Source organism: Lepisosteus platostomus, chromosome 1 (assembly GCF_059453375.1).
Source record: "Lepisosteus platostomus isolate fLepPlt1 chromosome 1, fLepPlt1.hap1, whole genome shotgun sequence".
Lineage (NCBI taxonomy): Eukaryota > Metazoa > Chordata > Actinopteri > Semionotiformes > Lepisosteidae > Lepisosteus > Lepisosteus platostomus.
Window position 1 is genome coordinate 62,851,093 of NC_142611.1, and position 27,396 is coordinate 62,878,488.

The 27,396-nt window shown below is 50.5% G+C and overlaps 1 protein-coding gene across 9 annotated transcripts in view; it reads left to right on the forward strand.

The window, feature by feature from the left end:
* The window catches only part of cacnb3a (calcium voltage-gated channel auxiliary subunit beta 3a), a 63,092-nt gene extending 36,604 nt beyond the window's left edge, over positions 1 to 26,488 (forward strand). For 5 of the 9 annotated variants that reach the window (XM_088633428.1, XM_088633427.1, XM_088633432.1 and 2 more), the window contains 11 exons: positions 359 to 481; positions 7,905 to 8,020; positions 9,040 to 9,116; positions 9,542 to 9,561; positions 11,349 to 11,429; positions 13,403 to 13,461; positions 14,414 to 14,514; positions 15,428 to 15,579; positions 16,208 to 16,303; positions 17,525 to 17,695; positions 20,067 to 26,488. In XM_088633428.1, coding sequence (XP_088489554.1) covers positions 359 to 481; positions 7,905 to 8,020; positions 9,040 to 9,116; positions 9,542 to 9,561; positions 11,349 to 11,429; positions 13,403 to 13,461; positions 14,414 to 14,514; positions 15,428 to 15,579; positions 16,208 to 16,303; positions 17,525 to 17,695; positions 20,067 to 20,417 — 1,347 coding nt within the window. In that variant the 3' untranslated portion in view covers positions 20,418 to 26,488. Of the gene's footprint in view, positions 1 to 358; positions 482 to 7,904; positions 8,021 to 9,039; positions 9,117 to 9,541; positions 9,562 to 11,348; positions 11,430 to 13,402; positions 13,462 to 14,413; positions 14,515 to 15,427; positions 15,580 to 16,207; positions 16,304 to 17,524; positions 17,696 to 18,212; positions 18,259 to 20,066 lie in introns of all 9 variants that reach the window. The other 4 variants (XM_088633434.1, XM_088633433.1, XR_015938917.1 and 1 more) reach the window with 3 other exon arrangements.
* The last annotated feature ends 908 nt before the right edge of the window (positions 26,489 to 27,396 follow it).

Below are 27,396 nucleotides of genomic sequence, written 5' to 3' on the forward strand. Positions count from 1 at the left end.
ACTGCAGCCCCTGCCCTTGCTGGGTGTCTGTGGGCTAGTGTTGATCACAGTCACTGCCGAACAGCAAAGTGTCACACCGGCTACATCTGACTGGTTGGGTTTCAATTTAAAAACGTAGTGATTTAAAAAAATCATGAGTTTCTCCACTCAGCCTTCTTGCAGTCTCTCTTTGCAGACCACTCATACTGCTTCTGAGTCTGGTGTCACAGGCAGTCTTACAAAGCAGAGTAAAGCCTCACCCATTGAACCAGACCCGATGTGTCGATGCCTGATGTTTAAGCACTTTGTCAATCAGAAGCTATGCAAAACCCACAACAAGATGAGAGAGTGGCCTGTGTGTTTGTTGTATCTTCTTCAGACTAAACCAGTAGCATTTGCTGTGAAAACGAATGTCAGTTACTGTGGGGCTTTAGATGAAGACTGTCCTGTCCAAGGTGCTGCTATCAACTTCGAAGCCAAAGACTTTCTACACATTAAAGAGGTGAGAGGGTTGGAGGGCAGGATACTGTATTTTGGTTCAAAAGGAATGGGAATTCTGGATCAGAAGGATGGGATTCAGGGGCATAGGATCCACTATGCTGTTTCAAAAGGAGAGGGTGAGGGAGTGTCAGAGCTGTGATTGTGTGTCACTGCAGTGTTACAGAGAGGGAATGTCAGAGCTGTGATTGTGTGGCTGCAGTGTTACAGAGAGGGCATGTCAGAGCTGTGACTGTATATCACTGCAGTGTTACAGTGAAGGAGTGTCAGAGCTGTGACTGTGTGTCACTGCAGTGTTACAGTGAAGGAGTGTCAGAGCTGTGACTGTGTGTCACTGCAGTGTTACAGTGAGGGCATGTCAGAGCTGTGACTGTATATCACTGCAGTGTTACAGTGAAGGAGTGTCAGAGCTGTGACTGTAGATCACTGCAGTGTTACAGAGAGGGAGTGTCAGAGCTGTGACTGTGTGTCACTGCAGTGTTACAGAGAGGGAGTGTCAGAGCTGTGACTGTGTGTCACTGCAGTGTTACAGTGAGGGAGTGTCAGAGCTGTGACTGTGTGGCTGCAGTGTTACAGAGAGGGAGTGTCAGAGCTGTGACTGTGTGATGCTGCAATGTTACAGTGAGGGAATGTCAGAGCTGTGACTGTGTGTCACTGCAGTGTTACAGTGAGGGAGTGTCAGCTGTGACTGTGTGTCACTGCAGTGTTACAGAGAGGGAGTGTCAGAGCTGTGACTTTGTGTCACTGCAGTGTTACAGAGAGGGAGTGTCAGAGCTGTGACTGTGTGGCTGCAGTGTTACAGAGAGAGCATGTCAGAGTTATGACTATATATCACTGTAGTGTTACAGTGAAGGTGTGTCAGAGCTGTGACTGTGTGTCACTGCAGTGTTACAGAGAGGGAGTGTCTCTTCAACATCCTCTTCAACATCAACCCACCAACAAGAATCTGGCTCCAAATATTTGAAAGTGTAATCCAACCCATTGCCCTATACGGCAGTGAAGTTTGGGGTCCCCTCACAGACCAGGATTACACCCAATGGGACAAACACCCCACAGAAACTCTGCACATGGAGATCTGTAGAATCATCCTCCGTGTGCAGAGAAAAACTCCTAACAACGGGTGCAGGGCCGAATTAGGCCAGTACCCACTATTGATAAACATACAGAAAAGAATATTAAAGTATTGGCTACACCTAAAAAACAGTGACCAAAATTCCTACCACCACAAAGCCCTGCTCAGCCAAGAGCTGAGCCCAAAACAGAGCCCCCTGAGCCAGCTGGTCCTGAGGCTCACCGACCTGAGCCACACCAACACTAACCAGCCTCAGGACAGCACTGCTAGAGCACCACAACCCAGACTCAACCACATCACAGCACAGATCAAACAGCAATATCTCACACACTGGGACACACACACACAAACACAACATAAACTGGAATGCTACAGAACCTTAAACAGACAATACACACTAGCTGAATATTTGACCAAAATAAAAAATAACAAACAGAAACAGACCCTGACGAAGTACAGGCTCAGTGACCACAACCTGGCCATAGAAACTGGGCGACACAGGCAGACCTGGCTGCCCAGAGAGGACAGGCTGTGCTCCCACTGCCAGCAGGGAGAAATAGAGACAGAGGTGCACTTCCTACTGCACTGTGACAGATACTCTGGGATTAGAGAAACATTCTTCCCGAAATTCAGAAATCTAATCCCAGAGTTCCCACACCTGCCAAAACCACAACAGGTCCCAATCCTACTGGGAGAGGGAGGAGGGAACTCAGTTGATCTGGCAGCCCAGTATGTGATCTCCTGTCACAGCCTGAGGAACAGTGAGTCCGTCTCCCAATAATGCTCCAGCCGCCTACAGTATATGTCGATATTATATAATATGTCTTTGTTGTAAATGTCTGTAACATGTCTGTAGATTTTATTTTACTTCTATTTTTTGTTTTGTTCTATGTTAATTTAATTATTTTTATTTGCTTTGGCAACACTGATTGTACCCATCGGTCATGCTAATAAAGCACCTTGAATTGAATTGAATTGAATTGAGTGTCAGAGCTGTGACTGTAGATCACTGCAGTGTTACAGAGAGGGAGTGTCAGAGCTGTGACTGTGTGTCACTGCAGTGTTACAGAGAGGGCATGTCAGAGCTGTGACTGTGTCACTGCAGTATTACAGAGAGGGAGTGTCAGAGCTGTGACTGTGTGTCACTGCAGTGTTACAGTGAGGGAGTGTCAGAGCTGTGACTGTGTGTCACTGCAGTGTTACAGAGAGGGAGTGTCAGAGCTGTGACTGTGTGTCACTGCAGTGTTACAGAGAGGGAGTGTCAGAGCTGTGACTGTAGCTCACTGCAGTGTTACAGAGAGGGAGTGTCAGAGCTGTGACTGTGTGTCACTGCAGTGTTACAGAGAGGGAGTGTCAGAGCTGTGACTGTGTGTCACTGCAGTGTTACAGTGAGGGAGTGTCAGAGCTGTGACTGTATATCACTGCAGTGTTACAGTGAGGGAGTGTCAGAGCTGTGACTGTGTGACGCTGCAGTGTTACAGTGAAGGAGTGTCAGAGCTGTGACTGTGTGTCACTGCAGTGTTACAGTGAGGGAGTGTCAGAGCTGTGACTGTGTGTCAGAGCTGTGACTGTGTGTCACTGCAGTGTTACAGTGAGGGAGTGTCAGAGCTGTGACTGTGTGTCAGAGCTGTGACTGTGTGTCACTGCAATGTTACAGTGAGGGAGTGTCAGAGCTGTGACTGTGTGTCACTGCAGTGTTACAGAGAGGGAGTGTCAGAGCTGTGACTGTAGATCACTGCAGTGTTACAGAGAGGGAGTGTCAGAGCTGTGACTGTGTGTCACTGCAGTGTTACAGAGAGGGAGTGTCAGAGCTGTGACTGTGTGGCTGCAGTGTTACAGAGAGGGAGTGTCAGAGCTGTGACTGTGTGATGCTGCAATGTTACAGTGAGGGAATGTCAGAGCTGTGACTGTGTGTCACTGCAGTGTTACAGTGAGGGAGTGTCAGAGCTGTGACTGTGTGTCACTGCAGTTTTACAGTGAGGGAGTGTCAGAGCTGTGACTGTGTGTCACTGCAGTGTTACAGTGAGGGAGTGTCAGAGCTGTGACTGTGTGTCACTGCAGTGTTACAGAGAGGGAGTGTCAGAGCTGTGACTGTAGATCACTGCAGTGTTACAGTGATGGAGTGTCAGAGCTGTGACTGTGTGACGCTGCAGTGTTACAGTGAAGGAGTGTCAGAGCTGTGACTGTGTGTCACTGCAGTGTTACAGTGAGGGAGTGTCAGAGCTGTGACTGTGTGTCAGAGCTGTGACTGTGTGTCACTGCAATGTTACAGTGAGGGAGTGTCAGAGCTGTGACTGTGTGTCACTGCAGTGTTACAGAGAGGGAGTGTCAGAGCTGTGACTGTAGATCACTGCAGTGTTACAGAGAGGGAGTGTCAGAGCTGTGACTGTGTGTCACTGCAGTGTTACAGAGAGGGAGTGTCAGAGCTGTGACTGTGTGGCTGCAGTGTTACAGAGAGGGAGTGTCAGAGCTGTGACTGTGTGATGCTGCAATGTTACAGTGAGGGAATGTCAGAGCTGTGACTGTGTGTCACTGCAGTGTTACAGTGAGGGAGTGTCAGAGCTGTGACTGTGTGTCACTGCAGTTTTACAGTGAGGGAGTGTCAGAGCTGTGACTGTGTGTCACTGCAGTGTTACAGAGAGGGAGTGTCAGAGCTGTGACTGTGTGGCTGCAGTGTTACAGAGAGAGCATGTCAGAGTTATGACTATATATCACTGCAGTGTTACAGTGAAGGTGTGTCAGAGCTGTGACTGTGTGTCACTGCAGTGTTACAGAGAGGGAGTGTCAGAGCTGTGACTGTAGATCACTGCAGTGTTACACAGAGGGAGTGTCAGAGCTGTGACTGTGTGTCACTGCAGTGTTACAGTGAGGGAGTGTCAGAGCTGTGACTGTGTGTCACTGCAGTGTTACAGAGAGGGAGTGTCAGAGCTGTGACTGTAGATCACTGCAGTGTTACAGAGAGGGAGTGTCAGAGCTGTGACTGTGTGTCACTGCAGTGTTACAGTGAGGGAGTGTCAGAGCTGTGACTGTGTGTCACTGCAGTGTTCCAGTGAGGGAGTGTCAGAGCTGTGACTGTGTGTCACTGCAGTGTTCCAGTGAGGGAGTGTCAGAGCTGTGACTGTGTGTCACTGCAGTGTTCCAGTGAGGGAGTGTCAGAGCTGTGACTGTGTGTCACTGCAGTGTTACAGTGAGGGAGTGTCAGAGCTGTGACTGTGTATCACTGCAGTGTTACAGTGAGGGAGTGTCAGAGCTGTGACTGTAGATCACTGCAGTGTTACAGTGAGGGAGTGTCAGAGCTGTGACTGTGTGTCACTGCAGTGTTACAGTGAGGGAGTGTCAGAGCTGTGACTGTGTGTCACTGCAGTGTTACAGTGAGGGAGTGTCAGAGCTGTGACTGTAGATCACTGCAGTGTTACAGTGAGGGAGTGTCAGAGCTGTGACTGTGTGTCACTGCAGTGTTACAGTGAGGGAGTGTCAGAGCTTTGACTGTATATCACTGCAGTGTTACAGTGAGGGAGTGTCAGAGCTGTGACTGTAGATCACTGCAGTGTTACAGTGAGGGAGTGTCAGAGCTGTGACTGTGTGTCACTGCAGTGTTACAGTGAGGGAGTGTCAGAGCTTTGACTGTATATCACTGCAGTGTTACAGTGAGGGAGTGTCAGAGCTGTGACTGTAGATCACTGCAGTGTTACAGTGAGGGAGTGTCAGAGCTGTGACTGTGTGTCACTGCAGTGTTACAGAGAGGGAGTGTCAGAGCTGTGACTGTAGATCACTGCAGTGTTACACAGAGGGAGTGTCAGAGCTGTGACTGTGTGTCACTGCAGTGTTACAGTGAGGGAGTGTCAGAGCTGTGACTGTGTGTCACTGCAGTGTTACAGTGAGGGAGTGTCAGAGCTGTGACTGTGTGTCACTGCAGTGTTACAGAGAGGGAGTGTCAGAGCTGTGACTGTAGATCACTGCAGTGTTACAGAGAGGGAGTGTCAGAGCTGTGACTGTGTGTCACTGCAGTGTTACAGTGAGGGAGTGTCAGAGCTGTGACTGTGTGTCACTGCAGTGTTCCAGTGAGGGAGTGTCAGAGCTGTGACTGTGTGTCACTGCAGTGTTCCAGTGAGGGAGTGTCAGAGCTGTGACTGTGTGTCACTGCAGTGTTACAGTGAGGGAGTGTCAGAGCTGTGACTGTGTGTCACTGCAGTGTTACAGTGAGGGAGTGTCAGAGCTGTGACTGTGTATCACTGCAGTGTTACAGTGAGGGAGTGTCAGAGCTGTGACTGTAGATCACTGCAGTGTTACAGTGAGGGAGTGTCAGAGCTGTGACTGTGTGTCACTGCAGTGTTACAGTGAGGGAGTGTCAGAGCTGTGACTGTGTGTCACTGCAGTGTTACAGTGAGGGAGTGTCAGAGCTGTGACTGTAGATCACTGCAGTGTTACAGTGAGGGAGTGTCAGAGCTGTGACTGTGTGTCACTGCAGTGTTACAGTGAGGGAGTGTCAGAGCTTTGACTGTATATCACTGCAGTGTTACAGTGAGCGAGTGTCAGAGCTGTGACTGTAGATCACTGCAGTGTTACAGTGAGGGAGTGTCAGAGCTGTGACTGTGTGTCACTGCAGTGTTACAGTGAGGGAGTGTCAGAGCTTTGACTGTATATCACTGCAGTGTTACAGTGAGGGAGTGTCAGAGCTGTGACTGTAGATCACTGCAGTGTTACAGTGAGGGAGTGTCAGAGCTGTGACTGTGTGTCACTGCAGTGTTACAGTGAGGGAGTGTCAGAGCTTTGACTGTATATCACTGCAGTGTTACAGTGAGGGAGTGTCAGAGCTGTGACTGTAGATCACTGCAGTGTTACAGTGAGGGAGTGTCAGAGCTGTGACTGTGTGTCACTGCAGTGTTACAGAGAGGGAGTGTCAGAGCTTTGACTGTATATCACTGCAGTGTTACAGTGAGGGAGTGTCAGAGCTGTGACTGTAGATCACTGCAGTGTTACAGTGAGGGAGTGTCAGAGCTGTGACTGTGTGTCACTGCAGTGTTACAGTGAGGGAGTGTCAGAGCTTTGACTGTATATCACTGCAGTGTTACAGTGAGGGAGTGTCAGAGCTGTGACTGTAGATCACTGCAGTGTTACAGTGAGGGAGTGTCAGAGCTGTGACTGTGTGTCACTGCAGTGTTACAGAGAGGGAGTGTCAGAGCTGTGACTGTAGATCACTGCAGTGTTACACAGAGGGAGTGTCAGAGCTGTGACTGTGTGTCACTGCAGTGTTACAGTGAGGGAGTGTCAGAGCTGTGACTGTGTGTCACTGCAGTGTTACAGTGAGGGAGTGTCAGAGCTGTGACTGTGTGTCACTGCAGTGTTACAGAGAGGGAGTGTCAGAGCTGTGACTGTAGATCACTGCAGTGTTACAGAGAGGGAGTGTCAGAGCTGTGACTGTGTGTCACTGCAGTGTTACAGTGAGGGAGTGTCAGAGCTGTGACTGTGTGTCACTGCAGTGTTCCAGTGAGGGAGTGTCAGAGCTGTGACTGTGTGTCACTGCAGTGTTCCAGTGAGGGAGTGTCAGAGCTGTGACTGTGTGTCACTGCAGTGTTACAGTGAGGGAGTGTCAGAGCTGTGACTGTGTGTCACTGCAGTGTTACAGTGAGGGAGTGTCAGAGCTGTGACTGTGTATCACTGCAGTGTTACAGTGAGGGAGTGTCAGAGCTTTGACTGTAGATCACTGCAGTGTTACAGTGAGGGAGTGTCAGAGCTGTGACTGTGTGTCACTGCAGTGTTACAGTGAGGGAGTGTCAGAGCTGTGACTGTGTGTCACTGCAGTGTTACAGTGAGGGAGTGTCAGAGCTGTGACTGTATATCACTGCAGTGTTACAGTGAAGGAGTGTCAGAGCTGTGACTGTAGATCACTGCAGTGTTACAGTGAGGGAGTGTCAGAGCTGTGACTGTGTGTCACTGCAGTGTTACAGAGAGGGAGTGTCAGAGCTTTGACTGTGTGTCACTGCAGTGTTACAGAGAGGGAGTGTCAGAGCTGTGACTGTAGATCACTGCAGTGTTACAGTGAGGGAGTGTCAGAGCTGTGACTGTGTGTCACTGCAGTGTTACAGTGAGGGAGTGTCAGAGCTTTGACTGTATATCACTGCAGTGTTACAGTGAGGGAGTGTCAGAGCTGTGACTGTAGATCACTGCAGTGTTACAGTGAGGGAGTGTCAGAGCTGTGACTGTGTGTCACTGCAGTGTTACAGAGAGGGAGTGTCAGAGCTTTGACTGTGTGTCACTGCAGTGTTACAGAGAGGGAGTGTCAGTGCTGTGACTGTGTGTCACTGCAGTGTTACAGTGAGGGAGTGTCAGTGCTGTGACTTTCTGTGTGTTATAGAAATATAACAATGACTGGTGGATCGGGCGGCTGGTGAAGGAAGGTGCCGACATCACCTTCATCCCCAGCCCTCTACGACTGGAAGCAATGAGGCTGAAGCAGGAACAGAAGCAGAGGTAGAGTACAGGTGTATTACTGTTACATGCCACTCAACCTCAACTGAGGCTTCCCCTAGATAACTTACCGATAGCTGTTGCAATAATGTGTGTGCATAATCTTGGGAAAATGTATTGATTCAAATTTGAATTCAAAGTACAGACCCCAAGCTGTTTAGGCAAAAGGGATTTTATCTGTCCATCTATTTTCTAACCACTTCTTCCAATTCAGTGTTACGGGGAAGCTAGAGCCTATTAGCAAGCAAGGAGTACACTCTGGATGGGCCGCCAGCCCATGGCGGGGCAGACAGACACAAACAACACAGGCACACTCACACCCACACTCACACCAGGGCCAATTTATGAAGAATCCAATTAACCTACCAGCATATCTTTTGACTGCACCCAGGGGAAACCCACATGAACACAGGGGAACATGCAAACTCCACACAGACAGCACCCCCAGGTCTGGAATTAAACCCCTGACCTCAGCACTGCTAACCACTGTGTCACTGTGTCACCCAAGTAAAAGTCAATATTAAAGTAAATTTAGGGATGACTCCTACGTGGACCAGTGATTGCTTGATCATGACTGCCTGACGGCTCAGTCCTGCTGACATGACAGTACTGCTTCAGTATTGAAGACAAGACTGTGCCAGTAGCCAGTTGTTCCCATAATTAATGGGGATGCCAAGCACTACAGGGAACAGGTTTGAGTTGCCTTGAGTGTTTTTCAGCTAGCGGGGTCCCCTGGGAACACACTGGTCTGAGTCATGTCCCTCTGCACAGTCCACCTTCCCTCCCCCTTAAGCCAATTAACCCACCAGCATGTCTTTGGACTGTGGGGAGCAGCTGGAGGAAACCCACACAAATACGGGGAGATCATCCAAACTCCACACACATAGCATCCCACGTCCAGACCTGAACCCACAGCTTTGAGGCAGTAATGCAAACCACTGTCCCCCCATGCCACCTGCTTGGAAATTGTTGCAAATCCAGACTGGATTTCCTGATTCACCACTTAACTGCTTCCCCTGCAGGAAAACTGGAGGGAATTCCTCCTCCAGTCTGGGAGACATGGTGTCTGGAGGCTGGAGGTCCACGCCCCCTTCCGCAGGTGAGGAGATTCCCGGCATCTTAGAATGAACTTGAAACCCCCGAGAGCGGTGTCTGGGGAAGGGTGAGGGGGGCAGCTGTGACCCCTCTGTACCCAGACCCTGGCTGAAAAAAATGAGCCCCAAAAATGTCAAAGATTCTTTTGCAGACAAAAATCTCACCTCGGTCGCCTCGGTATTTAACTGGCGTTCTCATGCACTGCCACCCTGAACCTGAATTGGTAGCCGGTACGGATGGTGATCTGCAGTAGCCGCCGGAGACGTGACAGATATGGGGTTAGCTTATGCCGAGCTACTGGGACTGCCGAGCACAGCACCGCCCTGTGCATGTGGGCGGGCCGGTCGAGGTGCACAATGCGAGGGGCGGCTGTGGCGATGGCGCCCTGTACAAGGTGCTCACTGATTTGTTTCCTCTCTTTCCCAAAAGCCAAACAGAAGCAGAAACAGGTAGGCCTGCTAAACGGTCCTCTCGCACCGAGCATGAGCCAAACAGAGCGCCGACGTTCTCGGGCTGTTTAGAACGCACTGCACTGAACTGAACCGGACCTGTGCTTTTCATAGTCGCCTAGTGAGCTCAGGATCTTAGCAGAATGTGTCCTGAGTCTCCCCAGCCTTCCCTCCTGTGATCCTTGGGGGAGAGCTTGGTTTCTTACGGTTACTATGGCATGTCTTCTCTCCCCTGGCAAGTTTACTGCCATTAATGTCCAACTCTGGTTTGTATTTCTGTGCCCAGCCTGATATCTATTTTTAATTTTGCATGAATGAACTTCAGATCAAACTTGTATCATCCCTCTTTTCAGACCGTAGAGGCAGAACAGTTACAGTGCTGACTCACCAACTTCTGAGAGAGAAGCATGCATGTGCATTCAGAAGTGCTCATAATCCATACTGTCAGGCAGGGAGGCTGCTTCATGTCGAATAGGAGCCGAGAATCAGCCTTGTCCATGTGTAACACTACATCGCTCCACAGATGCCAGGCTAGCACAGCGATCCCAGAATCCACTGGCCTTCCGTTGTGTTTCAGAACAGGCATTTGCTCAGCACCCACTCAATCTATTTCATTTCACAAGGCACCAAAACGAGTAGTCACAGAGGTGTCTGCTTGTCTCACATTCTCATCATAATAATTCTGCTCATGAAGTCAAAAATAAGCAAGGAAGCTGTGCATTTCTCAATAACTGATTTCTTTTCTATACTAACCAGCAGCTGAGAAAATAAAATGGCTAAACTAGTATACAAGAAGCTTTAGGTGGAACTTTCGCTAAGCCCTATATTAGTCTTCGAGGTGGAATATTAAGAGGTGTTTGCACCAAACTGTTTGACCGACACTTCAGACTTTAATGAACATCTTAACCCAGGGGTATCCAATCCTGCAGGACTATTGTCTGTAGGTCTCTTTAAAGCAGCAGCACCTCAAGAGGTTGGAGGAATGGTTTAATATGTGCAGTTAAGCTACTAATAAACTGATTTTAACACAAGCCCTCCGGGACCGGGAGTGGACAACCCGCAGACACACTGACCCCCCAGGACAAGGACTGGACACCCTGCAGACACACTGACCCCCCCAGGACCAGGACTGGACACCCTGCAGACACACTGACCCCCCCGGGACCAGGACTGGACACCCTGCAGACACACTGACCCCCCCAGGACCAGGACTGGACACCCTGCAGACACACTGACCCCCCAGGACCAGGACTGGACACCCTGCAGACACACTGACCCCCCAGGACCAGAACTAGACACCCCTGAGTTTATCCCTATGATGAGCGCTCTGTCAGGACGTAAGGTAAAGTGATGTAAGAAAAATGTTTTCAGCTCCATCAGGCTTGAATCTGAAGCTGCTGATAGCATATGTAGCGGAGCTAGTTCGGATACGGTGACGCCATCGCCCTCACTGCGCGTAGCAGGGACCTCAGCTGCCTGGGCTGGGGGGGGTCTCCTTTAGCTCATGCGGCTGGTTCCCTGTTGCGTTACGCCGGAGACCCGGGTTCGTGCCCCAGGTGCTGTGGGACGAAACAGGTGGCGGAGGGCACGAGCCGCGCGGAACCGCGACAATCACACAAATGCAACACTGCTTCAACAGTATATTCTCCAGGCACCAGCCACATACAGTACATACGAGATTAGTAGTCTCAGATGAGTCCGATTGCGCTAGAGGACTGAGGTGTGTGCCATCAGAGGTGATGAACACAGGTGGCTCAGCTTTCAGTGTCCCCATGTTCTCCCGACAGGCGGAGCACGTGCCTCCCTATGATGTGGTCCCTTCCATGAGGCCGGTGGTCCTGGTAGGACCTTCGTTGAAAGGATACGAGGTGAGAATCCGAGAGAACAAAGACGTTAAAGACCAGCAGGTCGCTGGGGCGTCGGCATGCAGACATTACTGCACCGGCCCGGTATTACTGCACCGGCCCGGTATTACAGCACCTGCCCATTATTACAGCACCGGCTCGGTATTACTGCACCGGCCCATTATTACAGCACCGGCTCGGTATTACTGCACCGGCTCGGTATTACAGCACCGGCCCATTATTACAGCACCGGCTCGGTATTACAGCACTGGCCCATCATTACAGCACCGGCCCGGTATTACAGCACCGGCCCATCATAACAGCACCGGCTCGGTATTACTGCACCGGCCCATTATTACAGCACCGGCTCGGTGTTACAGCACCGGCCCGGTATTACAGCACCGGCTCGGTGTTACAGCACCGGCCCGGTATTACAGCACCGGCCCATCATTACAGCACCGGCTCGGTATTACAGCACCGGCCCAGTATTACAGCACCGGCTCGCTGGGGGCGTTGGCACGCAGACACAGGCCCAGTATTACAGCACCGACCCACTGGGTCTTCGGCACGCAGACACAGGCCCGGTATTACAGCACCGGCCGTATTACAGCACCGACCCGCTGGGTCTTCGGCACGCAGACACAGGCCCGGTATTACAGCACCGACCCGCTGGGTCTTCGGCACGCAGACACAGGCCCGGTAAGACAGTATATGGGGTATTTCTGCTGGTGCTCAGCAAAGAGCCCGTGCCAGTGAAGGAGCACGCTGCCCAGTGCTGCGCTCAGACTGGAGCGTTTGAAAGGGTCTTCACCATCATCCTTCCAGCTCAGAGTGCTCCTCAGTGACTTTTTCACCTTGGCAAGATGTGAACAGTTCAGCTTCATCCCATCTCTCGGCCCTGTTTAATTTTCTTCCTGGGACTGGCAGAAGTGCTCTTCCAAGACATTAGCTTCTGCGGCTTAAAATATTAATGTAATGAGTTCAGAATGGGATTTGGAGATTTTCCAAAGTCTTGCGTCACGTCTTCCGACTGCCCTGGGAGACAGGAAGGAATATCCTCAATTCTCAGTTCAAAGCATGGGAGACAATCCACCGCTCTCCTGTGGCTGCATTTCAGCAATCAATATTTCAACTCTGTTCTCAACCAACCTGATCTAAAAGCTGATATAACCTGCAACTTTCCAGCTTGCTATTTGAGGTTTCCGTAAGCCTAGTTAGCTACAGCACTGCTGTCCGCAAAGTGGGAGTAATTCTCTGTGTGGCACAGTGCTTAGAACAAGCAGCATATTGGTTAGCTCTGCTACCCCCTCAGTGCTGGGGCACTGGGATAGATGAATAGACAGACACTGTATTGTCCACTGCTGCCGGCCTTTGTCTTTAATTGGAGACCTGGGGTACTCTCTGTGTGGAGCTCAGATGTCCTCCTTGTGTTTGTATGGATTTCAGCTAGATCCTGCAGTTTCTTCCCACAGTCCAAAGACAAGCTGGCAGGGTCATTAGCATCTGGGAAGACTGGCCCTGGTGTGAGTGTTTCTATATGTGCCCTGTGACGGACTGATTCCCGACCAGCTCCAGCTCCCCACGGACCCTGAACAGGATAAAGCGGATTAGAAAATGTCTGGCTGGACAATGCTAAGAAACTTGTGCAACAAAAATTAACTTGTGGACACTTATGGTTTGTTGGGAAACTGGCTGCATATTCAGATATTTGATTTTTTTTAATGCTTTTACCCACAAATATATATATATACAGTATCACAAAACAGAAATCAAAGCCTCTTTATATTATACTGGTTTTAAAACACAGGTTAACATAATGTCTCCCTCCTACATCACTTAACCCAGAACTGAAATGAAAACAATGCCGAGCAGCCAGAGCTCAGCACCAGGACAGCTGCAGTGTGTTTCCTTTTGAGAGCTCTTGCTCAGCAGCAGACCTTGCTGCGCAGGACATCGGAAATCCCCCAGTCACGCCCGGCGCTCTCCCCTCCCTGCAGGTCACCGATATGATGCAGAAAGCCTTGTTCGACTTCCTGAAGCACAGGTTCGATGGAAGGTGAGTCACTGAGCTGTGATCCCCAGTGAGGGGGAGCTTGGGGGTGGTTCAGTGTGTCTTCAGGATTCCTTTCCTGCCTAGACCCTTAATGACTTAAATGAACAGGTCATTCACGTTTGGCCTGATTTAAAGCCATGTCTAGGTCTTTAATTTTAAGATTTCCATACGGCCACCAGGATAATGGATGCAGATAAGGATTAGCAAGGGACACCAGTCGCGGTGGCACAGTTGCACAGCGGTTAGCAATCACTGCTTCACAGCACTGGGGCCCTGGGTTCACTTCCTGACCTGGGCTGCCATATGTGTGGAGTCTGCATGTTCTCTCTGTGTTAGTGTGGGTTTCCTCCCACAGTCCAGAGACATACTGGTAGGTCAATTGGCTTTTGGGAAAATTGTGCCCTTAATTAGACATCTAGGGGATGGTTCTTAAGAAAATACTTAGGTTCCTTGTGTAGTTGAATACTCAGTTCAGAACAAAATCCAGAGACACCATGTCCTCCAGGAACAGGACACGAGAGCCCTGAGTTACGATTTAAAACGAAAACAAACCGTAACAAAACCTCACGACAAATTGGATCACTGGATCTCAGTACTGTAGGAAGACAGATGCATTGACACTCAGAAACTGCAGACCCGGCTGACATGAGATAAAGGCAGCAGAGACATTGATGGAGGCGCAGGGAACACTGGGAACACTCTAACGATAACAAAATAAATGAGCTGCTTTCTAGAAACATCTGAAAAGATCCCCTTTAATACTGCAATGATCTCCCATGCTGGCAGCTCCTTCTCATTGAGTCTAGTTATACAGCTCAGGAACTGCCTGGATTCAAGGTTCAGTGTAGTTTCCCAGCTACAGTACTGTAGATTGCTGTGTCCAGTTTGCTTTTACACTCTTGGTCACAGAAACCAAATGCCCACTCACCCACCTTTCCAACTCATGACCCTGCAGGATATCCATCACACGGGTGACGGCTGACCTGTCCTTGGCCAAGAGGTCCGTCCTGAACAAGAGAGCCATCATGGAGAGATCGAATACCCGCTCCAGCCTGGGTGAGTGACGGAGGAGACCGAGTACAGGGCTGCTGACTAAGTACACAGCGCCCACTGCTGGGTTAGGGGACTATCTGCGTGGAGTTTGCATGTTCTCCTCAGGTTTATGTGGTGCTCTGGTTAACTCCCACAGTCCAAAAAGGTACTGGTAGGTCAATTCGCTTCTGGAAAAACTGGTATGAGTTGGTCCGTGTCTGTGTTTATGTGTGTCCTGAGATGGACTGGCGTCCCGTCCAGAGTGTATCCTGCTTTGCACTTATTGCTAACTGGGATAGGCTCCAGCTCCCCCCATGACCCTCTACTGGATAAAGCGAGTTTACACCCTGTGTTGGAAAGGTTTTTTTTCCTGTTGCTCCAGGTTATTTGCGCTTTCCAGACACATGTAGATTAGAGTACTGCAATTAACTGCAATTCTGCACTGCGTGTCTAGGACAGTACCTGACTTTCCATAACCCTTTGAAGGATTAGTGGCTTTCTGATGGTTGAATTTTCTAATGTTCCCACCCATTCCATCTGAATGAGATCCCCTGACATCCCAGGTCATTCCTTTTCCCAAAGCCACAAAATGATCTGGGAAAAAGGATGCACAACAGTTCACTCACACGGTGCCGGTGTAGTGCATCATTTGTGTTGGAGCACAAGTGTCCTAATGCAGGTGATGATTTAATGAGACCCCTAGAACTTGCTGGACTGGTCCCTGGTCCCTAGAGCAGACAGCTGAAATGAATATTTCACCTTCAGCATACTATTATTTCAATGAATAAATTGAACTAATTATTTGGGCCAGAACTCGAATTACTCATCTTTCAGGTCTCAGTTGGCTGCTTGTTGAACAGCTCCTGCTAGACCCTTGTCCCCTCGTGGACTGGAGTCTCTGTATGTGACTGTTTCTGCTGTCCTGTGCCCGGCGCAGCGGAGGTGCAGAGCGAGATCGAGCGGATATTCGAGCTGGCCAAGACGCTGCAGCTGGTGGTCCTGGATGCAGACACTATTAACCACCCTGCGCAGCTGGCCAAGACCTCACTGGCGCCCATCATCGTCTATGTCAAGGTCTCCTCTCCGAAGGTAGGTGGCCGGTCAGCAACACGCTCACTCTCTGTCTGTCACTCTGCAGTTCAACTTGGTCCCATTCATCCCTCCTTCCAATACAATCTCCTCCCTTTCTTTCCCCTTTCCTCTCCTCCTCTCCCTATGATTCCTACTTTTTCTTTTTCTTTCCAGCTCATCCTGTCCTACTGCTCATTCTCTCTCCCCCCTGTCACTTCTCTCACGTCTCTCGCTTTCGAAGGCCTTTACTAGCTTGAACAGTGAGCTACGGCGCAGCCAAAGCAACAACGACTGGTGAACACAGACATATATTCGGGACTATATGACATTGTAGTATTATTTGAGAGGCTCAGTGCCTGTTCCTTAGGCTGTGACAGGAGATCACACCCTGGGCTGCCGTCCTACTGAGTTTCCTTCCCGCAGTAGGATTGGAAGTAGCTCTGATTCAGAAGGAAGTGGGAATGTGCCATCTTTTTAGGGCATGGGGGCATTCCAGTGCATGCTGTGTTTGTGTCCCAGTGGGGTCTCTCCTCTCCCCCCCCTCTCAAAGTCAAAATCAAGGGAGTAACAAGTAGCAAACAGCTGCTTTCCTGACACGCTGCCGAACGCTGGAGCTCGACGGTGCTCTCTTCCTGCCTCTCGCCAGGTCCTGCAGAGGCTGGTCAAGTCTCGCGGGAAGTCGCAGAGCAAGCACCTCAACGTGCAGTTGATGGCAGCGGACAAGCTGGCTCAGTGCCCCCCGGTGAGTACCCGCCCCTGGCCAGACCCACAGCACCACACGCCCATCCGGGACACCACAGGTGGGCAGCGGACACAGAGTACCTTCACCTGGGCTGTGCACAACTAGGGGGTCCTTGTAATAAAGAAAACATTCACGATGACATTCACGAGCAGGATGGTGCCGCAGTGGTGAGCATTGCTAATTCTGTTCAATTCTGGCCCTGGGGTGCTTTCTGTGTGGAGTTTGTGTGTTGTCCCTGTTTGTGCGGCTTTCCTCCAGGGTCTTTGGTTTTTCCCCACAGTCCAAAGACATGCTGGTGGGTTAAATGACTTCTGGGAAAACTCGCCCTGGTGTGAGAGTGTGTGTCTGTGTGTGTCCCGTGATGGACTGGCGTCCTGTCCAGGGTGTACCCTGCCTTGCTTGCTGGGATAGGCTCCAGCTCCCCTGTGACCCTGAATTGGAAGAAGTGAGCAAATGAATGGATAGATGGATGACATTCACACCTTATAGCAAAAGAACACAAGAAGGGTCAGCAGAAGAGAGGAGGCCAGTTGGTAGTTCAGTAGTGAAGTTAATCTAAGCTTTTGTCCACACATTTATTAGAAGTGCCCAGAAATCTTCCTGCACCTCAACAACTTAGCTAGGGATCCTATTCTAGCCACCCTCTCCTCTTCGAATAAAGATGAGTTCCCTGATCTCTGTCCTAAATGAATTGAGATCTATTTCCTCACACTAAAGTCTGCTTGAGATCAGGGGTTGATCAGGGGTTCCGCGAATGGCCGACCGCTGGCTGGGTTCTGTCAGGCCCCGGTGAAATCCTCACTCCCGCGACTTCCTGCTTGCCTGCAGGCTGGCGGTGCTGTCCGGGAGGAGCGTCCAGCACCGCAGGGCCGCTAGCATGTCAAACAGCGTTCGGATACAAGGTGCCTACCTGCACATCCTCGCTGTCGTCGCGGTGATGCGTGGGCAACAGGACGCAGTGGGCAAAACTGCATGGCTCCAGGGTTAGGAGTACAGCATCAGTACACCAGGGTCAGGATGCCCATCCCTGAGTCTCAGGCTCTCCTGAGCACATGCAGAGGGGTCCTGCACCTGTGGCTCCGGTGCAATAGACCTTCCAACTTTTACTCTTCAATATCTGTCTTTAGCCGTGACCAAGCCCAATTACAGGGCAGTTCATCCTGTCCAGCTCATACGGTGTGGGCCTATCTCCTACTCGCCCCCTACCTCCTGTCCCACCAGGAAATGTTTGATGTGATCCTGGATGAGAACCAGCTGGAAGACGCCTGTGAGCACCTGGCTGAGTACCTGGAGGTCTACTGGCGTGCCACACACATGCCGGGCTCTGCCCCCATGAACCCCCTGCTGGAGCAAAACCTGATGACCCCACCCTCCGCCATCTCTAGCCTCCAGGTACGACCGCGTGCGCCGAGACTGACGCTGACAGCTACAGAGAGCCCACAGCAGCAGACATGACCGGATCCAGAGAAGGGGTTTTCATTGACTAATCGTGCATCTGGAGGTCCTACGCACGTTACACCCAAGTGTAGCCCTTCTATTCGCTAGCATTCAGCCAGCTGTTTCTTTAAGGAAGCCAGTGCCTGCTTCAACAAAAAGTCCGGGCAGCTCATTCCAGACTCCCGTAGCTCTTAGTGCAAAGAAGTGCCAACTGTTGCAAGTCTGAAATGCGTGTTCACCCCTCAGTACTCTAGTTTGTTATGAAATGGAAAACAAAGCTCATATTAGGAGCACTTATTCACTGTTGCTGGTGATAGTTAATCCTGTTTGGTGGCTAATGTCATTGTATACTCTTTCTCCCCGTATTGTCATGGCTGTACAGCGCCCTCTCCTGTTGAGTTCTTGTTACTGTCTTTTGAACTGGTTTTCAATGCTCTGACTCCTGACTCATTGCTGCCTCAAATCTTTGCAGTTCTCTGAGACACAGGAATTAATCGAATAATCATTTATGTAATGGGGTGAGTATGCAGACTAATTCATGGGCTCCCCCACTACCCCAACCCACCCCAACACCACCCACCTCACCCCCTTTCCAAAACAACTTCACTCGTAACATACCCTTCCTCCTTTACCGCACCCCAAAAAAGCAACATTCTGTGCAAGGAGAACACTTCCACTGGTCCGCACCCACTCCTGTAAAGAGCTGCACCCCATATCTGTCTCCCAGCTGTACCTCCTTTTCTCCACCTGTCCTTATTGATCAGGGGTCTCCAGGAGTTCAAGGGGACCTCAAGAGCTCTAATACAGTGAGTCTTATAAGTCATCCGAAATAGATAGATAGATAATACTTTATTAATCCTGTAGGGAAATTGATGATGATGAAATTGATGAAATCAACTTCATGGACAATTTTCTGGCAAAGGCTGTAGAAACACGTTATTTTCGATTAGGCATAATAATTTATTAATTAACTCCGTCAGATTTTAGTTTCCAGTTAAATTATCAAATGACCTGTTTATAATTAATCACAGTTACTTATTATTTGGGGTTTTTAGAAGTTGGTTATTTCAACACCAGGTGGGCTGGGGCTCCCCAGGAACAGGGCTGGAGACCCCTGTTGTAGACACTGGGTGGGGTGTGAATGTGCTGATTTGTTTAGATTCACAAAGCACAGCATAACATAGTAATAGCTAGTTCATTAAGTGAGACTCTCATTCAGACTTTGACAACTGCAACAGAAAGCAACATGCTTAAACACAGTCAGGTTTGATTTTAGCACATAGTGTGGGGCCTGACAAATACGCTCTAAAAAAGGATACTGGCTAACTGGCTAAAATATTAGGAATCTCATCAGTCTAATCAACGGACCTTCCCAGCAGGGGGCAGTGTGTTTGTGTGTGTGTGGGGTTGGGCTGGAGGAGCAGGAGACAGACTCCCATCACCTTCCCTGGCCAGAACAATCCCCTGACCTCACCCCTGTTGGAAACCACTGGAACCAGTGGACCTGTCCAGTTCAGTCCCCACACACTACCACCCTCCTCACGACCCCAGCTGAAGGTGAACTTTCCAGGAGAGAGGAATGGGATCGGCTGTGGAGATCTGTAAGCCTTGTGCTGTTCGCAGAGGCCCGACACACTGTTCCCTGCGGGGTTCCCAATATTTTGGCCTAAGCTTGACCTAAGCTCTGTGATGGGAAAAAAACTTTAAACTATCCAGAAAAGTTCATGCTTTGTGAATACTGTAACAGATCACAAGCGCACCTGCAAAAATGATGCTTGGCCATCTGCTTTAAAAGAAGCACTCTGTTCCAAGATGATCCCAATGATTCCATAGACAGAATGGCTTTTGCTTCCCAAAACCAGAGGTATATGTACAGTATGGCTCAACCTGTAAAGGTGCTCACTGAACTCTGAGATCTGTGATCATGGGTTCGAGCCTGGCCATGTTACTAGCAAACTGTGACCCGGATTCCTCCAAATGAGGTGCACTACAGGCTGAGGAGAGGTTGAGACTCATCAGCCAGGACCCTCTCGGCTCTCGGTGACCCCTGCTCGTCCCGGATACTGGCAGTACTATCGGCAAGGGACGCGCCTCTCCTCCAATCAGTGAGCTGATCCTCCAGCAGGGGGGCGGTGCTCCCTGTGACATGTGACTCAGAAGTGGGCGGGGTCAGTCTGCCTGCACTTCCTCTTCCTCCCCTGGGTGAGGTCACAGGGAGCGTACTGCAGCTGTGAGTGGAGACATGAAAAAACACACGACAGGCGCTTCGGGTGGGAAGAGCACAAATATGACTTCTCAAGGGAAAACGAATCTCTCTCTCTCTCAGGGCCGGCAGCTGCTGGCGGGGGGAGACCGTGGGGAAGACCTGGAGGGGGCGCACTCCTCTGTGGAGCTGGACAGCCTGATGCATTCCGACGAGGCCAGCGACACGGCGTCCCGGGGCCCGGCCTGGGGCGGGGGGGGCCTGCGACCGCCGGAGCAGCAGGAGTACAGCCGGGGCCACGACCGCGCCTACCAGGACCTCTGCAAGCCACACCGCAGCAACGGCGCCGGCCTGCACAGCGCCAACGGGCACGAGTCTCAGGACCGCCTGCTGCTGCAGCGCGACGCCGACCAGAGCCACAACGGGGGCCACAGCCGCCAGCGCCCCAGGCCCTGGCCCCGCGACAGCTACTGAGGCCCAGGGAGGGGAGGTCGAGGGGCGGGAGGGGGTACCCCTGCCAGGGCAGGGCCTGCAGCCCCGCTCCAGGAGTGCCACAGTCCCGTAAGGAAAATCCAGGTTTCACTGTCCCCATTGTTGACCACCTGCCGAGGAAGCGGGGAAAGCTGGGAATGTGAGTAATCCGGGACAGGAGAGGCGTGCACTGCGGCCTGGAAGCCTCGCTCCGATTCGGTGAAGCCGTGCCAGGCTCGGCCGGGATGAGCTGTGGCCCCTCGGGAGCAGGGCTGCACCCCCTCCCCCTGGGAATGAGGCAGGAGTACGGAATCGTGGGTCTTCCATTCCTTTCCGATGCGCTCCACGGCCCTGCCTGATCTTTAGCGGAGCACTGACCAACCGATCAGTTCACCTCTTCTCCACGGCCACCAGCTGCAGACCACTTACACATCCCCAGGCGGCAGAGCTGGGCAACAGCTCCCTACAGCCTCAGGTTACCCCATTCTCAACTACAGTGCCCCCCCTTTTTAAGACGAGAAGCCCCCTCCCAGGTGTTTGTAGAATCATACAGTATTGACTCACGGAGGCAACCATACAAGCCACAGCTTATGCACAGATATGTGGGCAATCAGAGGTGAGCTTCATCATTTTTAAAGTTCAGGTTTTTGCACATAAAATAATACAACAGCCCCTCAAAGGGATCCAACTTGCTCAGCTATCCAAAGCATGTAAGCACTTCATTTGAAATCTTCTTCACCTTTTAAAACGCATTCAGACCTGCATGTAAAGTACAGGGCATTCATAAACCAACCTTCGCCTCCTCCCCTTCTTTTCTCAAAGGCTGAAGCGAAGCCCACCTCTCACCCCCTGTAACCATATGAAGCGATCTGAGGCAGCTTTCGTTTTTTAGAATTAATGCACACAGAATGAACAAGTTCCTCCATCCTGATTGCTCCAGGAAACTGATCAGCAGGTGTCCAAGTCAGCTTGAACAGCAGTTACCGTAACTTTTAACATTAGGATGGGTGTTCTGCTCCGGTATCTTGTGGGCAGAAGAGACACAGACATTACTATAGCATAAAGGATGGCTGGTGCTCGGCCCAGACAACGCCTGCCTTTAGTTCAGAAAGGGTGAGTTTAGTTTTGCACATATGCCTGCTAACTCCTGCACTTGTTTAAAAAGCAGGAATACGTTTTTCCTTTCTTTCTTATAGATTGTGAGCCTGTTTCAACAGCATTTTTTCCCTCTTATGAATGACACCATGCATAGCTGAGCTACTCAAGCAAAAAAAATCTTTCCAGTTCTGCGGCACCAATCTTAGTTTTTTCACTCTTTTCAAAGGCAGCCAGCATCACCTGCCCCAGCCTCCATCAGTGGCCAGCAGCAGCAATTAGAATCCCAAGGCAGAGCACTTTGATCCAAGATGAGAACGAGCTGCTTCTTCTTCAGACACTGCCTGTGGACAGTGAAAGTGTCAGCAGATAAGCGTGACGTGAGATTCATTTTGAATACAGATTTTCTTCTGTGGGCTCAATAGGTTGAGAACCCCACAAGTATTAAAGCCTGGAATGGATTGACATGCTGTGCAGTGGGAGTCTAATTCTTTTGTAGCAACTTTTGTAGTAACTAATTCTGCTTGTCGTTTTAATTGTAATCAAGGTTAATGTTCTGTTTACGAGCAGCCAGGACAAGATTATTGAAAATGTTATTAATAATTGTACACCATTATTGATTTGATCAGCTGCAGTCCTGCAGTTGTTTAAGATTGATGGTGCTCATGTATTAATATGCAAATGGTCTTAAAGCAGAGGTCTCAAACCCTGGTCCTGCAGAGTCCCAGTCTGGTCTGGTCACCACAGGGTTTCCCAGCCCTGGTCCTGCAGAGCCCCAGTCCGGTCATCACAGGGGTCCCCAGCCCTAGTCTGGGAGTGCCCCAGTCTGGTCAGTACAGGGATCCCCAGCCCTGGTCTGGGGGAGCCCCAGTCCAGTCATCACAGGGGTCCCCAGCCCTAGTCTGGGAGTGCCCCAGTCCGGTCATCACAGAGGTCCCCAGCCCTGGTCTGGGGGAGCCCCAGTCCGGTCATCACAGAGGTCTCCAGCCCTGGTCTGGGGGAGCCCCAGTCTGGTCATCACAGGGGTCCCCAGCCCTAGTCTGGGGGAGCCCCAGTACGGCCAGCCCAGGGTCTCCAAACCAGGTCTTCGAGAGCCAGGAACACATAAGGACAGTCACTCCGGATAAGCAGAAGTTCAGACTGTTTTTAAGTGCAGAATCTGAGATAGTTTGATCTTGCTGGCCTTAAACCCCAGAACCTGGTGTCTTTTAGCATTGCATGTATGTATTAGAAATAATATTTAATTAGAACAATTTTAGTATAAGTTTGCACATTTAAGTTAGAAGAACAAATCAATGAGTAAGGAAATTTCCTATGTTTTCTTTCCCGTCCATAATTCATGAATCTGAGGAACTTGTACATATGAAATAGCCCAGTTTATTTTTGCTTGCATATTTGTTATTTTGATCTACATGATACTCTGGCTTGTTTTAAAAGCAAAGCAGCCATTCCTACAAAGGAATGATTCTGTTGTAAGGTTTTACAGAAAATGATCTACACCAGAGAAGGGCTGCTAGTGTTTTTGAAGAGTTGAAGCTGTAAAATGTTCTATTTTGTCGGTTGTATATCCAGGTTAGTCAACATGCAGAGCTTCCAGTCCTCCACACAGCTCCTTAATTATTTGGGAATCAGCAGAATCAGAGGGTGGCATGGTGATTTCAGTGGTTAGCACTTAATTCCTGGGGTGCTGTCTGTGTGGAGTCGGTATGTTCTCCCCATGTTTGTGTGTGTTTTCTCCAGGTGCTCCACGGTCCAAAGACAAGCTGGTATGTTACTTAGCTTCTGGGAAAATTGGCTTTTGTGCGAGTGCGAGTCTGTGTCTATGCCTGTGTGTGCCCTGTGATGGACTGGTGTCCTATCCCGGGTGTACCCCGCCTTGCACACATTGCTTGCTGGGATAGGCTCCAGCTCCCTTGCAACCTTGTAATGGATGAAGCGGTTAGATATGGGTGGATGGATTAGCAGGATCAACAGGGCAAGGTGCAGATTCTATCCATGTACTGGAGTGGAGTGGAAGGACTACAGTTTGAGCAGCCCTGGTTTTACACCATTTTCCTGTATTTTACACGTTTAACGGCTATGAAAGGGCCAGTTTCACAAAGCTCCACTAGGTGGCAGCAGGCTTAATCCAGGTCAAGTAACATATAAGCTCCTTGCACAAAAAACACTACAGGGGGCGCCCCTTACTACCAGGGCACTGTAACCCTGCTCCTGAGCTGCCACAGTCCAGAATTGCTATAGATGGACTTTAATAAGATCAAGGACACTTACAATGAGTAAGCATGTTAACTGCTTTTAATTAACTGACCGATTGATCCTGTTAAGTCATTTGCAGCTCAGCTGGAATAAGAACTGAGGCGTTCCAGGACCAGGGGCTGCAGACTCTCAGGGCCCCTGAGTCAGCACCCCAGCTGGGTCTGCTGTCGCCTTCAGCAGTGCACCACCACCCAGCCTCGTGTGCACAGCTGCTGCCGTTCCTACAAAGGTGCAGAGCTCCTGCTTGAACTGTTTAGTGACAGAAGGAGAAAGTCATTTCTGAAGCCACCTAGCGGAGCGCTTTCTGAAACACATGGCGTCTTGCGGTGTGGAGGTTAGCCGATCGGGCGTCAGCGCTGCCGTGGCTTTTAGGAACGTGAGGCTCCTGAGTGACACATCCATCGCACGAGCTCAAGCCAAGTTCCCCTGGACTCCTGTATTCTCATATTCCCGTGTTTAATAGACAAACGCAGCCCTGCCCCACCCCGCTACACCACTGCCATGTTGAATCGTGATCACAGCTCACCAGGACACCGTCTGCACGCGGGCCTCAGTTCGGATCAGGGACCAGAGCCAGGGTCTCCTTCTAGAAGCAGGGCTGCCCAGCCCTGGGCCTCAGAGTCTGAAATCCAGCAGTTCCTCTGTCTCTCTTCGACCCTTCCACAGAAGAGAGGAATGAGCCGGGCCAGTTCCTGTTCAGAGAGAGCTGTTCAAACCCGGGTCCCGCGGGGGCCCCAGTCCGGTCAGCCCTGCAGGTCCCCTGTTCTTGGAGACTGGGGGGCACCCGCGAGTTACTGAGCGGTCAGGCAAGCCAGCTGGTCAACTGAGACAGCTCTGGTCCCTGAGGGCCGGAGAGGGTCTCTGAATGACTTATTCGAACTAATCAGCTGTTCATTGGATCACAAAGGAATGGTTCCTTGTTTTTGGAGCCCCTGGCTGTCGCGCGGCCCTGCAGAGACAGCCAGCGGGCTGGGCTCCAGAGCGCAGGGACAGAGCGAGGAGCCCGCTCCTCGGATGACCCAGAAGTTTGGCTCACACTCGTTTAACTGTGTTAGCTCCTCGTGGGGCTTTGACACCGCAGCGTTTCCCGAGCCGGGCGACTTTAAGACCCGCGAGGCGGTTCCGGCGAGTCAGGCTCGCCTGAGCACCCGAGGGCTGGCTCCTCCCGAGAGCAAGGGCTCATTCGGACCCAAGACACGCCGCCGCCGCCGCGCAGATCACAAGCCCGCTTGGGGGGGTTGTGCCCCCCACGTACAGTCACCCAGAGACCCCCAGCATGTCCCTTGTCCGCGCGGAACCCCGTCTCTGAGCCCGTTAGGTCTGAGGTCCACCGCTGGTCGCGTCGCCGGGCTGGAGCGGAATCACGCCTCCCGTTTTCCTCGGCCTTGAGGGCGAAGTTTGCCCCCTCACTGCCGAAAGTGAAGCAGAGGACAGCTGTCCAGCCCGACACACGTTCAGCCCACGTTTTGTCATTACAGGGTCAATGTCAGGGATTGCTTTTAAAACAACAGAACGGGGGGGGGGGGGGGGGTGTGTCTTGTCCGTAGTTTAAAGAGGGCCAGAGTCTGCCTGATCAGCCCAAGCCAGAGCTCATCCCCCCAGGAACGCCACTACCGGAGCCATCCCACGGTCTCCAAGCTGCAGGCGCGCACGCAGACGCGTGCGTGCGCGGCGCGGCCCCGGCGGGGGGGGACGCGCGTCCCCCCTCCGCTACTGAGCTGCACCTTCTCACTCTCGGCTCGAGCAGCGTCCGTTTGCAAACCCGTCTCATCCCGCGTCCAGTGTTTTTGAAGAACTCACAGCATGAACTGAAATTTCCTCCCTATGCAAGTGTTGCATGATAACCGATTGTTGATATGGTTCAGATATACTTTAGTAACGAATTCTGAAAATTAAGATTATTATATTACGGAGTTTGTATTCTTACCCTGTTTTTATACACAATACGCAGAGCGTACAAAACTGCATTTTCAAACGTAAATCTCTTAAACTATTGTTTAATGCACCTGCCAAATGATGGGGGGCTCTTTCGTGTAAAACCGGAAATGGAACGGCAGATGCGAGTAAGCATTCCAGCCCATGAAACTCCCTGTCCCACAGCGAGACTCGAGTCGACCCGGATCGCTTTGTTAACAGAGTCGAGTGTTGAGTTAATTGGTCTAATTGGTCTAATTGGTCTTCGTAAAGCCGCCATTGTTTTCAAGCCTTGAACCCAACTGGGGAGTTCGGTGCTTTGACCAAAAAGTGCAAAATCTTCAGTTCTGTCCCGGATCTTCCGCGATCCACTTCCGTCTCCCAGTGGACCAATATTTCAAGAGCGAAAAACAGCCCGGGTGATGTTTTAATCTCCTCTGAAGCACAATTTTTAATATTCCAGTTGCTTTAATGCGTCTCATTTTTAATCGAACGATACTAGCATTCTGTATGCAATACAAAGCCTAAAAGTAAAAGAAAACAAACTTAGAAGACAGAGAATTTCTCTCATTAGTGTAGGTATATGAAAGGAATTGCACTATTTTCTTTTTCTGATGTCTGCTTTGTAATGCAATAATGCACTAAATGTACCCACTGAGCACGCCAGATGTGCTAGCGTGACTAGTGCCACGCCCCCTTCCTTCTGTATTTTCGAAAAATATATATATATATCCTGCCTGATGCTGTATAGAATGCCTTTCTATTTAAATAGAAATTAAAATATCAATAAAAACATAACATTTTATGTACATTTTATTATTGAAGCCTTATTCTTGATTTCTTAGGCGCCAGGACCAACAGCTGCTCTGCCGGACTGCTGCGATGCCCCGGAGCTCTGCAGCTGCTCTGTCGTCTACACCAGCAAGAGCCTTTCTTTTATTTTTATACAAATGTCAAACCGTGCATCATCTCTCGCTCCTGCACAGGGCAAGAGTTCAACTTTTGGACTTTGTCAGATTCTGAATTCTGGAAAACTGGGATGTTTTCCAGGAGCAAAGGTCAGCCACAATCGTAAAATACTCTTTAGGAATTAGCCTTTTCAACACTGAGAGAAGGAGCTTAGAGTAAATACACTTACCTGTATGAATACAGTACTCACCCGCACAAACCCAGTACACATCTATATTAACATAGTACACACCCATATTCATACAGTAGTCATGCTTATGAATACAGCACTTGCCAAAACCAATATGACACTCGCCCATATTAATCTAGTACTCATCAGTTCCAATACGGAGAACAAAGCCAGGGACAGAGGGTGTTGTGGAGCTATGCGTCTCATTTTCACAATTCCTTGCATTTACATTACTGAGTGCTTCACTCATAGGAGGGCCCCACTGCCTCTCCCCGCCGAAGAGCAGCCCCACTGCACAGCAGCTCAGGGCAGGAGAGACGCACTGCTGCCCCAGGGGGTGAAGGGGGAGCTGGAGGGGGGACAGACTTTAATTAGGCAGGACACCAGGGTCAACACCCCTAAGCTTTCACTGGCCTGGGATCTTCAATGACCATACTGTGGTATTGAAACAGGTAAAGGTTTATTCCATGCTACAATGAAATAAGACATATTTCATCTGTGGAGACTTCTACAGGTGTGAATATCAATACTGTGGTACTGGTCTAGGACTTTTGGTCCAAAGGCAAGAGGACCACCTAC